Source organism: Tenrec ecaudatus, chromosome 6 (genome assembly GCF_050624435.1).
Source record: "Tenrec ecaudatus isolate mTenEca1 chromosome 6, mTenEca1.hap1, whole genome shotgun sequence".
Taxonomy (NCBI): domain Eukaryota; kingdom Metazoa; phylum Chordata; class Mammalia; order Afrosoricida; family Tenrecidae; genus Tenrec; species Tenrec ecaudatus.
In genome coordinates, this window is record NC_134535.1 from 120,136,164 (window position 1) to 120,150,405 (window position 14,242).

At 39.1% G+C, this 14,242-nt stretch overlaps 1 protein-coding gene across 3 annotated transcripts in view; it reads left to right on the top strand.

The window, feature by feature from the left end:
• LRP6 (LDL receptor related protein 6) overlaps positions 1-14,242 on the top strand; it is a 167,233-nt gene that overhangs the window by 57,490 nt on the left and 95,501 nt on the right. For 2 of the 3 annotated variants that reach the window (XM_075552056.1, XM_075552058.1), the window contains exon 3: positions 2,103-2,300. The exons of the other annotated variant lie outside the window; for it this stretch is intronic. In XM_075552056.1, coding sequence (XP_075408171.1) covers positions 2,103-2,300 — 198 coding nt within the window. The remainder of the gene's footprint in view (positions 1-2,102; positions 2,301-14,242) is intronic. 3 annotated transcript variants of the gene reach the window in all.

The window sequence follows — 14,242 nt, forward strand, 5'->3', positions numbered from 1 at the left end:
ATTGCATTGAGCTCATTGGCTAAGATATTAAAAATATAGGATGCAGAATATCCTTCCATTAATTTAGGTCTTTAATATCTTTCAGTGATATTTTAGAATTTTCAGTGTGTACTTTTTATATTGCTTCATTTGTTGTCTGCTTTAGACAAGTATTGTAAAACTATTTTATACCTACAATAAGAAATGAAGAATAACATGATAAACATGGCTATATGCACTTGTTAGTCTAATTAACTACAATTTTCCCCCTTGTAGAATTGAGATTTTCAGATGATATTCAAAATAGTTTTCTTTCATACCTGCTGCCCAACTCTAATAGGTAGATTGCTGTTAGTGGGAATCAACTTGATAGCATGCAACAACTCCAACATACTGTTAAGCATTTTAAATATTATTTATATGGATCTTAGAGACAATTAGTATCTCATACATTTATTTTAATTTTGTACAAATTATTGACATTATTTATAGTAATTATCCTTTCCTGACTAGGGAACATATTTTCATTTAACTAAATATATGTTTTTGAAATTATGGCTCTTTTTTTTCCCTTTAAAAAGAAACTTTTCTTAAGTTGTTTGATCCTCACATGAAATTATCACTGCCATTGAGTTGATACACAATGACCATATAGGACAGAAACCTTGTGGGTTTCTGAGGCTGTAACTCTCTACAGGAGTAGAAAGCCTAGTCTTTCTCCTGCAGAGCTGCTGGTGGTTTTGAACTACCAATCTTTATTTAGCAATCCATTACGCTTCCAGGATGCCTACCAGATGATTTTGGGAGTAACGTATTCATTCTTGTTCCTTGGTTGTAGATTGTCCAGGGATCTCTAATAGTAATACCACTATCGGGAGACTGGAACTTTTCTTAGTAGTCTCAGAAAGAAATTGTAGCAATAATTTGAATTATTAGTGAATTTTGGTGGGTGGGGTGGGTGGGTTAGTTTTGGGGGTATGTTGGTCTCTGAGTAAGTTTTCAGACTTTTTTGTGGATTCATATGGATTTGAAAAAAAGAGTAGTTAGTGCCCACTTTTATTTTCAGAGTTACCATAAAACTGGGAAACATTTAGACATACTAATTTGCATGGTGAGAACACAGAATTGTCTATTACTATTTTTGTAATGAAGTTTTGTTTAAGGTATTTTGAAATACTGAACTCGTACTTATTTGTACCTACCTTAAGGAGAAAGGATTATTTTTTATAGTTATTTAAAAAGAATTAATTGTACAACACTTTATTTTATTTACCTTACTAAGAGTTTATTCACTTGATCTGTGTCAGACTAGCACAATGTTAATCTATCTATATGACAATAGAAATGCCCTACAAGATTTTCTAGGCGAGTAAATAACGGCTTTGTGGCCTTTTCCCCCACTTGGTAATTCCAGATTATGCACTTCATTTAGATGTCATACTTCTCATTTTTCTATAATCTAGAAAAACCCTTCACCCTTTCTTCAGCTTTCATGACTGTTATTTTCAATGGTCATTTTAATAGAGTATCCTTCAATTTTGTTATGTTTGTTTCCCCATCATTTGATTCAGGTTATGCAGTTTTTGTAGGGATGTAACATAGAGACGTGGTGCTCCTCTCAGTGTATCACAGTAAGAAATAAGAGTATGAAGGGGTGTCAAAAAGTGCATGGGAACATGGAATGAAAAAGATAATGGACCTCTTCCATGAACTTTTTGCAGCCCCCTTATACATGGTACCCATTAATTTACTTCTTGACAGTAGTTTTAACATGATTCAAACTGGTGCCCACCATGTTTAATGTCTCTAAAATGATTGTTTTATTCTCTGCCATTAATAAATAATCTATGGGGAAGTACATTGCGGCAGTCTAATTAGCTTGTTACCCAATCAGCTTTGATCCAGTGGTTTTTGCATCAGAGGATTTTCATCTAAATTAGTTATTAGATGAAATACTTGCTGGCTGAAAAGAAGCAGATATTAAGATTATGATATAATAACAACATAACATCTTGGGTTTCAATTTTAGTGTTCTTAATCGAGCTCCTCCTTGATTTAATGGTGATAATTGCAAAGACTTGCCTGTTACCTGCTTACATCATAATCTTTTTTTTCTTCTTTAGGTTCATGTACTGGACAGACTGGGGTGAAGTGCCAAAGATAGAGCGCGGTGGAATGGATGGTTCCGCTCGCTTCATTATAGTAAACACTAACATTTACTGGCCAAATGGATTGACTTTAGATTATGAGGAACAGAAGCTTTATTGGGCAGATGCAAAACTTAATTTCATTCATAAAGCAAATGTGGATGGAACAAATCGGTAAGATTGCCTTATGTGTTCATTGTTTCATTTTTTTAATTTAATAAGACTTCACGATGGCTTTAATACAGTAATCAAATTATGAAGCCTAATTTTACTAAGAAGTTAAGTGTATTTTCAGGTTATGTGTCAAAGAGGTTTAACTTTACTTTTATTGTTTTTCTTTAAAAAAGAAACTTCATTGCATATCTTCTGTTGAGAACTTAAATGGACTATATTTGCACCTTTCTTATTTCAGCTAATATAGCTTTTCAGTGGTTCTCAACTAAATTCTCTCAGGGTATTCAGAAAAATGTGAGGGATTTTCGGTAACACAGGATTGGGAGTGCTACTGGCATTTTAATTTCTGTGGGGTCATGTATACTAAATGTTTTTATACTAAATAAATATCTTTCAGTGCATTGTCTCTCTCAAAATTAACATTGAAGTCCCCAAATGCTACTTGAGGAAGCTATTTTGTTATAGTACCCAAACTAGAACAGGAATTAACCAATCTTTTCTCTAAAGGACTAGATAGTATTTTAGTCTTACGTGTATGGTATCTGTTGCTGAAACACGTATGGATTGTTTTACTAGTACAAAAACGTTATGTGCTGTTGAGTTGGTTCCAACTCAGTAGCAACCTTAAGTACAGCAGAACGAACACCACTCAAGTCTTGTGCCATCCTCACAACTATCCCTAGGTCTGGCTCTAAATTATTAGAGCCACATAGCCATAGATGCATATAAGGGAACGAACATGACTATATTCTAGAAAACCTTTATGTACATAAAGAATCAGCCTTATTTGGCCTGTGACCCGCCATTTCCTGACCCTTTGGACAATGGAAGAAGGGAAGAAACAGTTTGTAAGACTTGAATGTGTGATTTCTAACTCAGAGCATGTTCAGATTTTAAAAGACGCTTTGTATTTTAGTGGAATGATTATTTTGATTATATTGATTATTCTTATTTTAAGACTAACAGAAACAGTGAGGCTTAGGTGTTTGAAGGAATTTTCGAAGTGTAAAGATATGTAAACTGAACTGTAAAGACCTGAGCATTTAAAAAGTCTTGTAAAAACCAGTAATGGTTTAAATAATGCATTAAAATAAATTTTTTGCAACCATAGAATTAGAGCATTCTTTGCCCAGTTTCAGAAGAATGACATTACATACAATGTGGCTTAGAAACTATTAAATTAAGTGTAGATGGTAATAAATGTATAATGAATATAAAAACATAGTTGGTTCTGTGTGAGCTTTAAGTTTTAGGGGGTATTTGGGGGAAATGACTATGACTATGTCACAGTTTTGTTTTATTTCTCACACAAAAATTGATTAAAATTGGATAGTAAATCTAAAAATATGGGAATGAAATTGAATCTAACCTCCTGTACCTTAAAGCACAATTAGGTAAGGGAAACCACTAACCAACCGTAATACCTTTATAGTTTCACTATGCAGGAATAAGCACAGAGTCAATAATGTATCGTAGGATTTAAGAAACAGAGAACTCCTCAATATCTTTAGCTATTTACTGGACACTGTAGTTGCTATTTCAAGAGCAACAGCTGAAACGGACGAGTGGGGGTTTGCTTAGTCCAGTATTAGGCAAATGCAGAGTGGCCATGCTAAAGATAGTAGAGGCCAGAGCAGTGTAGCCCAAGCACACTGTAGAAATGTGCCTACCAGGGTTTTTTCCGGGACAGAACACTATGTTGAATGGAAACAATTAAACAGGTAGTAACATTGACATTGAGCAAGTCAGGGACAATAGAGAGGAAGGAAAGGGAAGGAGATTCAGATAGGAGATCTCAGAAAGCAGTTGGGCTTATTTTTGGATTTTACTTGAAAACTATAGATGTAGGAATTCTGTTAAATTTGAAAAATTACTTCAAATGTTCTGTAAGGAATATGAATTGCACATACATATGACCTACAGAGAAGTACCGAGATAAAATTCTATTTGAACTTTCTTTAAAGGGGGAAAAAGAATCAGCAGAACAAGGTTCTTCAGACAGTAGAAGCACCTTGCAAAGACAATGCCATAGAACAGATCAGAGCTCTCTTTTTAAAGGCTCTAAATGGCAGTAAGAACCCAGTGGCACCTGGAAGAACAATATAACTCAAAATGAGAAAACTCAGAAGTGAGATGATGGAGTTCTAGCATTATAAATAAAAGAAAAAATCAATTCAGAAATAAAGTCTGAACTAAAAGGAACACAAGAATGAATAAGAGAAAGGACCATGAAGTACAAGTTGGAATGGGGAGTAAGATTAAAACAGTGAAAAAGGATTTAAGCGCCCATAACCAATATTGACCATTGGCGAAGAAGATGGCAGTTACGGGAAGAGTCTATGAAGAAAACCAAAACAAGGAAACAGAACAAATATGAAAAATTGTAATTCAGGAAGACTTCCCTTAAATAACAGAGGATTTGAAGCTACTGATGCAAAGAGAACAGTCTGTCCCTGCAGCTGTGTAGAACCATGTAACCAGAGCAAATAACACCAAGACGTATTCTTGTAAAATGAAGAAAAAATTCTAGCTTCTATGAAAAAAAGTAATAAAGGGACCATGATAAATTTCCCTAAAAGGGGAAGAAAACAGAACTAGCATTAATATTTTATTAAAGCAAAACTTTGTGCCAGAAAAAAAATACAACAATATATTTAGGATGCCCAGGGGTGAGAAAATGTGACCCATTAATTGTGTATGTAGCAAAATTGATTTTCATGTATAAAACCATATGCAAACTGTTACCTACATGAAGAAATTAGAATATTCTTTCCCTGTGTCATTCCTGAGGAAGAATCTAAAACTGTTCCCACAGTGGGTGATACCCCTCATTGAGGGTGCTGGAACAATCTGGGAGGCTGCAGAAGCATATATCTTGGATTTTGAGCTGTAGAACAAAATGTTTAATTGCCAAGGGAGCGCTGAATAGCTGTTTTATTTTTTTGGTCTTCTGAAAAGGGGGAAATAGACCAAATAAGTTTGGGACCCTATGGTATAGAGAATGAGGAGGATACCACGCCCCAAACCAATCTCACTACATTGAGTCGATTCCAACTCATAATGATCCTATAGAACAGGGTAGGATTGATCTGGTGGGTTTCCAAGATGGTAACTCTTTGGGAGTAGAAAATCAATTCTTTCTCCCGCCTATGGGCTGGTGGTTTCAAACCGTTGACCTTGTGGTTAGCAACCCCCATTGCATAACCACCTTCTGTGGCACCAGTGCCAAAATAAGTCTTTGTGTTAACCATTAAGCATAGAATTTACTTGTACTGTTCGAGAAAGATTAAAACTGAGAGGGTATAGTATGGAATAGCTGTCACTTCGTTGGTGCCCTAGTGTTGTAGTGTGTTCCTCATGGGCTGCTAACCCACAGGCTGATAGCTTAAAAACCCCAGCTGCTCTGTGGGAGAACGAGTTACAGTCCCAGAAACTCACAGGGTCAGTTCTACTCTGTGTGTATGTCCAGGGAATGGTTGAACTCTATTATATATTCTTAGATAATTTTCCTTTAAAAAGCAATTCTCTAATTTTTGCTTTTAATAATACTTTATAGAAAAGCAGTTTGAATTAGATTCTTAATATCTGTGTTGATCATTCATGGTGGAGTGAAAAGCTGGCAGGCTGCACATTAGAAAGCTACTCAGTGTGGAAGGAGATCTTATCTGTGAATTAAGGTGATACATGTTCACTCTTTTTCTTATGACTTGCTGAGTGTAGAGATATTTCCAATCACCTTGTGCCACCTTCCACAGTGGCAAGATGTTTGCTTTCCTCGGGGATGGTTATTGACTTAAGTCAATCCAACAAATCACAGGGTGACTGCTACTGAAGGACTGCTGGAAGGTTTTAAGTTTTCTGTGACAGGAACCCTAGTGAGTTAGGTTTTGGGCTGCTAACTTCAAGGTCAGTAGTTCCAAACCACCAACTGCTCCATCAGAAAAAGGTGAAACTATATTTCTGTGAAGATTGTCTTCTCAGAAATCCGTAGGAACAGTTCTACCTTGCCTATCGGGTTGTTATGAGTCACAGTTGGCATCATGTTTGTGAGTTTACTTTTTTGGTTAAAAAAAATACCTTTTGCTTTACACATGTACTGTGAAGACAAGCATTAGGATAAAACCGCAATGGGCTAAGGGTATTAGAGATAAAAGATCTGTATATGTCTTTTTTATTGTCATTTTAATTAGGAGCTCATGCAACTCTTATCACATTCCATACATACATCAATTGTGTAAATTTCACGTGTACATTCATTGCTGTCTGTATATATCTTTGAGACCAACTTTGGCCTTTTTGAAGTTTAAAATTGCTAGGTAAAAAAAAAACAATTTATGATACTAGTTAGTGTCCTTGAGTTTTCCCTTAGCAGCTGCTAAAAGTATTCCTTAAAAATATGTCTGAATGCTTGTTTGCTTTTCTATTTAGCGCCAATTTAATCACAAACATCGGAAGCTCCTACACAACCCTCCTAGCTCTTGCCTGCCTTTTTTCTTTCTTTTCCTCCTGCTACCACATTATATTAATAACATACTGTGTTTTTCCATAATATGAACTTGAAAACTTGACTTTTGTTATTAACCCCAAACCCGCCTCCAATTGAATCAGTTCTGACTCATGCAGACCCTCTGTAGGGGTTCTGGGGCGGAAATGGTTGAGGGAGCAGACAGCCTGGCTGACTTTCTCACGGAGCAAGCTGGTGGGTGTGCACTGCCAACACTGTTGATTGATGACACAGCCAGCCTTTTAGGTAGCAGCCCAGTGCTTTCTCCACAGCACCACCAGGACTCTTGAAAAATTTCCACAAAGAGAACGCCTCCTTGTGTTTACTATTGTTATTTAGTGTCAACACGGCAAGTTAAAGGAATGCACTTATACCTTTCTGTTTTTTTCTGGACTACTTGACATTACTAATATAACCTTTTAAGAAAGTATAAAGAAAGAGGTAAAGATGTAGCAGAAATGGTAAAGATCCTCGCTCAGGTGCAGTTATAACTCTGTAGCAGAGCAGAAGATGATTCTTATTTTAGATAGGATAAACTGATTTCTCTACCGACCAACTGCCCATAAGTTGATTCTGCCCATACGGGGTTTCTGAGGCTGTGTAAAGGACCTTTGGTTATTCCTGTTATTTTTTTTAATATTCCGACTTTGATGTATCACTTTGAAAAACTGTTTAAGCAAATCAGTTTTTGTTCAATAATTCATACATATTTTGTCATTTCTTATAATTCCCACAAAGTAGCATCGCTCACTCTACTTCTACCCTATGCCCATTCCTCCTCCTTTGCTAACCTTTATGCCTTCTGGACTTTGTGGGCAACTGTTACTGCCTTTTTTATTTTGGATGGTTGGTTGTTGTAAGGAGTGCTACCACCCTCTTGTTATTGTTCACTTTATACCACTCTGAGTAGCACTGTTAAAGATACTCACCAGGAATTCACAGTTTAAACTGTCAAATGAAAACAAGTGCAGAGTGATGGGGAGACAGATGGACAGACTGACAACTGCAGTAGGGAGAATAATCTGACTGTAAGATCTGTAAGCCTCTCAAAAGATGTAGGGGAATAAAGCATATTCTTTTGTTGAGCCTGACAGTGTACTATATAGGGAAGAGGGTTGAAGAACCTTGTACTCTTTAGTCAGTCTGTTCTCCAGGAGAGGCCCTCAGAGAGGGTTTGTTTGTATGTTAGCTCAGGCTGAAGGTAGGCTAAAATTAGGGACTTGGGAAGGAGAGAGGCTTAACCACTGCTTGGTTAACAAGCACTTTGAGTCTGATTGATCTGTGAAGACACATGATTTAATTACCGTATACACTTGAATATAAGCCGACCCGAGTATAAGCCGAGGTACCTGGGAAACCAGAACTGACTGACTCAAGTATAAGCCTAGGATGGAAAATGCAGAAGCTATTGGTGAGTTTCAATAATCAAAACAAATGAAAATAAAATTACTAAAAATTGAGACATCGGTGGGGTAATGTATTTAAATACTTATTTTAAATAAAAACATAAATAAAAGGACAAGTCATTTAACATTAGTAAACCAGGACAGTAAATGGAAAATAGGTTCAACAAAAACAATAAGGTATCAACAATGATACCTTAAGAGTACTATTCCCTGAGCTCAATCAGCAACCAAGCTAAATGTAGAGTTAAAATCCTTCAAAACTGGATTCCTCATCATCATCTGTATCCCACTGCAGAGCTTCAGCTGGTGTGAGGTCATCATAGACACTGTCCTCACTGAGATCGCCGTCATCACCATCACTGCTGTCATTTTCATACAAAGCGCAGTCTTCACTGCCATCCATAGCATTACTAATACTACATTTCTGGAAGGCACGTTGCACCATGTCTTCTGGAATGTCTTCCCATGCATCTCGAACCCGCTTTGCTATTAACTCTATGTCAGGCTTCATGACATTTCCTCCTTTTGTTAGTTGGGCTTGACCATATGACATCCATTCATGCCACATCCTTCACACACAGTCTTTAAAAGATTTATTCAAAGATACACATCATAGGACGGCTCTGACTGGTTGGATGTGAGTAAACAAACATTCAAAGCCCTGCAGTATCAGCAGAGCTTTGAATGAACAGCGGAGAATGGCAGTCACCCGTGAGATAACGGGTGCTCGTCAGTTACCCGGGCGCTTGTCAGTTACCCAGGGGTGGGGAGTGGGTGGGCCAGTGAGGTGTTACACCTCGCTGGGGTACCACTGACCTGGGTATAAACCGAACCCCAGTTTTTAAGCACATTTTTTGTTGAAAAACTTGGCTTATACACGAGAGTATATACGGTACTCACATTTCAGGCAAGGAATGGCGGAGGATCTATTTTGCAAATTTCTTGGAATAGGCAAATCATTTTACCCATTTATTGAAACATCTCAATTTGCATTTTATCAATTCCTGGAGTTTTTTTGAAGGATGTCAGTGCCTTCAGTGCAGCTTCACCTTATGCCTCTTAATCATCTCGATCATATCTCATGAAGTGGTGGAATGTAGACGTCTTTTTGGAACACACTATGCTCCCTCTGTCTTCTTGTTCCTCTTTCATGTATTCTAAAATTTTGGTTGAGAACGTCTATTTCAGTGGCATTAGCTGCATTCTTTAAATTGTGTAACCATTCACGTCCTCTTTTCCCAAGATGCTCCCCTCCATTAACATTAACCTACTGCCCCCTGATCTTTTAAGTTGCTCTCGTCAACATGGTCCCATAAAGATAGATCTTCAAGAGAGCACAGTGCTCTAGGCAGACATTTTTTACTGGAGAACTATTGTTTGGTTGAAAGACGATTCCAGGGATTGGTTTGGGTGTAAGGTTTCAAGGTTGTCTTGGGGCATAGATTTAGGGTTTCCAGACTCCAGAAAATCTATATTCCATGAGAACTTGGAATACTAGACTTGACCTCTTTCAATCAGGATTGTGCTATCATGTTTTTGTTAAATGTTCAGTGATGGAAACTGGGCACCCTCTAGGTCAGGGGTCCTCAAACTTTGTAAACGGGGGGGGACGGTTCACTGTCCCTGTCCCTCAGACCCATTTGAGGGTCAGACTATAGTTAACAAAAAAAACCAACTATGAACAAATTCCTATGCACACTGCACATAAATTATTTTGAGGTAAAAAAATAAACGGGGCAAAAACACCTGGCAGGCTGGATAAATGTCCTAAGCATGTGGCCCAGGGGCCTTAGTTTGAGGACACCTGCTCTAGATCAATGGTTCTCAACCTTCCCAACGCTGCAGCCTTTAATACAGTTCCTCATGCTGTGGTGACCCCTAACCATAAAATTATTTCATTTTACTTCATGACTAATTTTGCTACTGTTATGAATCGTAATGTAAATATCTGACATGCAGGATGTATTAGGCGACCCTGTGAAAGGGTCATTCAACCCCCCAAGGGGTCCGGAGGCATTGAATAATGAGGCAGTTATTCATGGAGGCATTGAGCCACACATTCCATTTTGTCCTGTTCCTGACTTTGTCTTCCTGTGTTGCTCCAGGAAAAGAGAGCAATTATTGTGCTTTGGATGGCTGTATGCGAGCTGTTATTCCCCAGGCACTACAAACTGAAGACATAGAACATGAGCATTACACTCATTATTAGACCAATTTTCTGGGGGGACGTCCTATCAGACTGTGACCCTAAACCAAGGAACCAAATTCTATGACATTGTACATTAGCAGCCTCAGCAGCTACTCTTTGATGTTTCAATCATTTTATTGGGGGAGCTTGCAGCGCTTATAACAATCCAGTGTGTTAAGCACATTTGTACATACCTTGCCATCATCCTTTTCAAAACTTTTTTTTTCTTTTTAAATCATTTTATTGGGGCTCATACAACTCTTATCACAATCCATACATACATCCATTGTATAAAGCACATTTGTACATTCATAGCCCTCATCATCTCTAAACATTTGCTCTCCACTTAAACCTCCTTTCCCCCCTCCCTCACTGCTCCTCCCTCCCTCATGAACCCTTGATAATTTATAAATTATTATTTTGTCATATCTTACACTGTCCGACGTCTCCCTTCACCCACTTTTCTGTCCTCCATCTCCCAGGTAGGAGGTTTTATGTAGATCCTTGTAATCGGTTCCCTCTTTCCAGTTTAATAGAACCAAGTATTCTTGCATTGAGGGAGTACCTGAGTGGAGGCCCAATGTCCATCTGCTACCTTAATACTAAACCTATAAATAATTTCCACATAAATCTGTTTCCTCATCCTCATATATAAATATATTTACATATGTACATGCCTTTATTTAGACCTCTATAAATGCCCTTTGCCTCCTAGTTCTTTCCTCTATTTCCTTTTACTTTCTTCTTGTCCCATTTTATGCTCAGCCTTCATTTGGGTTACAGTAATTCCTCTCTGTTACATTACCCGTGATCTCGCCCTACCAGGCCTCCTACACCCTCTTCACTACTAATTTCGATCACTTGTTGTTCCCTTGTCCCTGGGTTTGTTAATACTACTTCCTTTCCCCCCACCTCTCCCTGTCCCATGTCCCCCCAGAACCGTTGGTCCCGTTGGTTTCTCCTCCAGATTGTTCATCCAGCCTATCTTAGACAGACCTGTGGAGATAATAACATGCAAAAAAACGAGGGAAAAAACAAGAGAGAGTAAAACCAGGCAACAAAAGAAAACAAAACAACAAAAAGCCAACGACAAAACACAACACAACAACAACAAAAAGGAAAAGCTTGTAGTTAGCTCCAGGGCTGTTTGTTGACCTTTAGGAGTGTTTTCCAGTTGAGTCGGATGGGTTGCCAAGCCCTGGCCCCAAAGTCTATTTTTGGTATTTCCTGGGGACTTTGTTGCTCTGTTCCCCTTGCTGTTCTGTTGCACATCCTTAGTGTTTTGCCTCGGTGTGGTGGGATCAGATTAGGTGCAATTCCAACACTGTTTCTCCAGTGTTGTCCACTGTAGGGCTATGGGTCAGTGAGAGATGTCGTGTCTCATAGTGGGGCTGGAAATACGGTCTTTTCTGTGGACTGGCTGCGTTCAGTGGGAATATCATCGTGGGCCAGGATGTGCTACACTCTCTCTTCCTACCACTTCATTTGCTCCCATGTGCTCTGATCAGACATTTCCCTCTCCCTGAGCTGTAGCTTCAGTGCTGTCCTCTGAAATAAATTCTTTGGGGGGGGGGCAATTGTCCACGTAGTTGGGATTGGGCCTGGCCCCTCAGATCTCTCCACTGGTTCCCTACTCCATGCCCGCATGTTGCATTCACATCTTGAAGCACTGGGTTGAAGTCTGGTCCCTCTTTCTCTGTGGAGATATAAACAATACCCTCCCCTTGGGTGGGTTAGTGCTCTGTTGCCCTGCTACTCATTTCCTTTTTTCCCCCTACACCGCCCCCTTTTTTTAGTTGGCTACCATATATATCCCTGGATTTCGTCTGGCCCCTACCATACTACCTGGTCCTCACCTCAGGAATGTTTGTATACAATAGCTCTATGCCTCTTTTGCATTTTTTTTAGACTTACCTCAGCAGACTCATGTTGTACTTGTCCTTTTGTGCTTGGCTTACTTCACTTTGCATGATTTCCTCCAGTTCTTCCCATGCCACTATGTGCTTCATATGTTCATCACTGCTTTTTAGCGAGGCATAGTGCTCCATTGTATGTACCACCATTTTTAATCCACTCATCGGTTGATGGAAATTTGGGTTGCTTCCAAATTCTTACAATTGTGATCTGTGCCATGATGAACATTGGAGAATAGATGTGTGGCCTTGGTTTGTTTCTTGCCTCTTCTGGGCATATGTCCAGTAGGGGGATTGCTGGGTCATATGGTAACTTGATTTCCATCTGTTTTAGATATCGTTAGATCCATTTCCATAGTGGCTGTACATACCTACAGGGCCACCAGCAGTGGATGAGAGTTCCTGTCTTCCCCCAGCCCCTCCAACACTTGTTGCTTTCTGAATTTTTCAATTGGGCTCTTTGAGGGTGTTAGGTGGTATTTCATTTTTGTTTTAATTTACATTTTTCTTATGGTTAAAGATCGGGAACATTTTCTCATATGTTTATTGACCATTCGGATTTCTGCCCCTGTGAAACTTCTGGTCCTTTGCCCACCTCCTCAGTGGGCAATAAGTTTTTTCCTTTTTGGAAGCTAGCAGAGTATTGTAGATTTTAGTAATAAGGCCTTTGTGTGATGTGTCATTGCTAAAGATGTTTTCCCAGTCTGTGGACTCTCTTATTACTCTCTGGATGAAATCTTTTGATGTACACAGGTGTTTTATTTTCAGTATATCCCACTTGCCAGTTTGTGCCTCCTCTGTGTTTGTGTCATTCCCTATTTCTGATAGTCTGTGTTTCTGATAGTCTATGTATTCCATGTGCTAAAGTTCTCAGGTTGGTCCCAATTCCCTCATTGATGGCCTTAATAGTTTGGGGTTTTACTTCAAGGTCTGTGATCCAGCTTGAGCTTATTCTTGTGCATGGAGTGAGATAAGGGTCTTATTTCATATTTCTGCAGGTAGATTTCCATTTTTTCCAGCACTACTTTTTGAAGAGGGCATCTGTTTCCCATTGGATGTTTTTTGGGCCCTTATCAAAGATCAGTTGTGTGTATGCTGATGCTTTTATTTCTGGGTTTTCAGTTCTTTCCCATTGGTCCGAGTATCTGTCATTATTACCAGTACCATGCAGTTTTGACAACCGTGGCTGTGTAGTATGAGGTAGAGTCAGGTAGAGCAACCCCTCCCACTGTGTCCTTCTTGATGAGTTCTCTGCTAAATCTGGCGTCTTCCCTCTCCATGTCAAGTTGGTCATCATTCAAAACATTTTCTTTCTACTTGAGCCCTCCTCAGCTTTTCCTTACCTCTTCTACCTTCCCTCCCCATGAACCTTACACCAACCACTGTTTCCCTTCACCCATGTTTTTGTTGTTTGTCCCCCTTGGGGGGTGGGTTGGTGGTTATGGGTCCATCATTAGGATCGGTTCCCTCTTTCTCCTCCTGCCTTCCCCTACCCTCATTGTTATCGCTACTCCCATTATTGTTCCTGAGGAATTTATCTTTCCTGAATTCCCTGTGTTGAGAGCTCTTACCTGCACCATTGTATATGCTCTGGTCTAGCCAGATTTTAAGGTAGAATTGGGGTCATAATTGTTAGGGGGAGGAAGCATTAAAGAACTAGAGGAATGTTGTATGTTTTGTTGGTGCTATATTGTACCTTGGCTGGCTCGTCCCTTCTTTGTGACCATTCTGTCGGCTTTGGGTCTCCATTCCGCACGCGCCCCCTCACCCCCCCAGTTCGCATCGATGTGATTGTTTGCTCTGGGTCTTCTGATAGCAGCTGCTCTTTTGGAGCTGCTAACCATAAGGTGGGCAGTTTGGGACCACCAGCCAATTCTGAGTGAGAGAGAGTATACTTTCTATTTCTGTGAAGTTACTTTTGGGAAATTCAC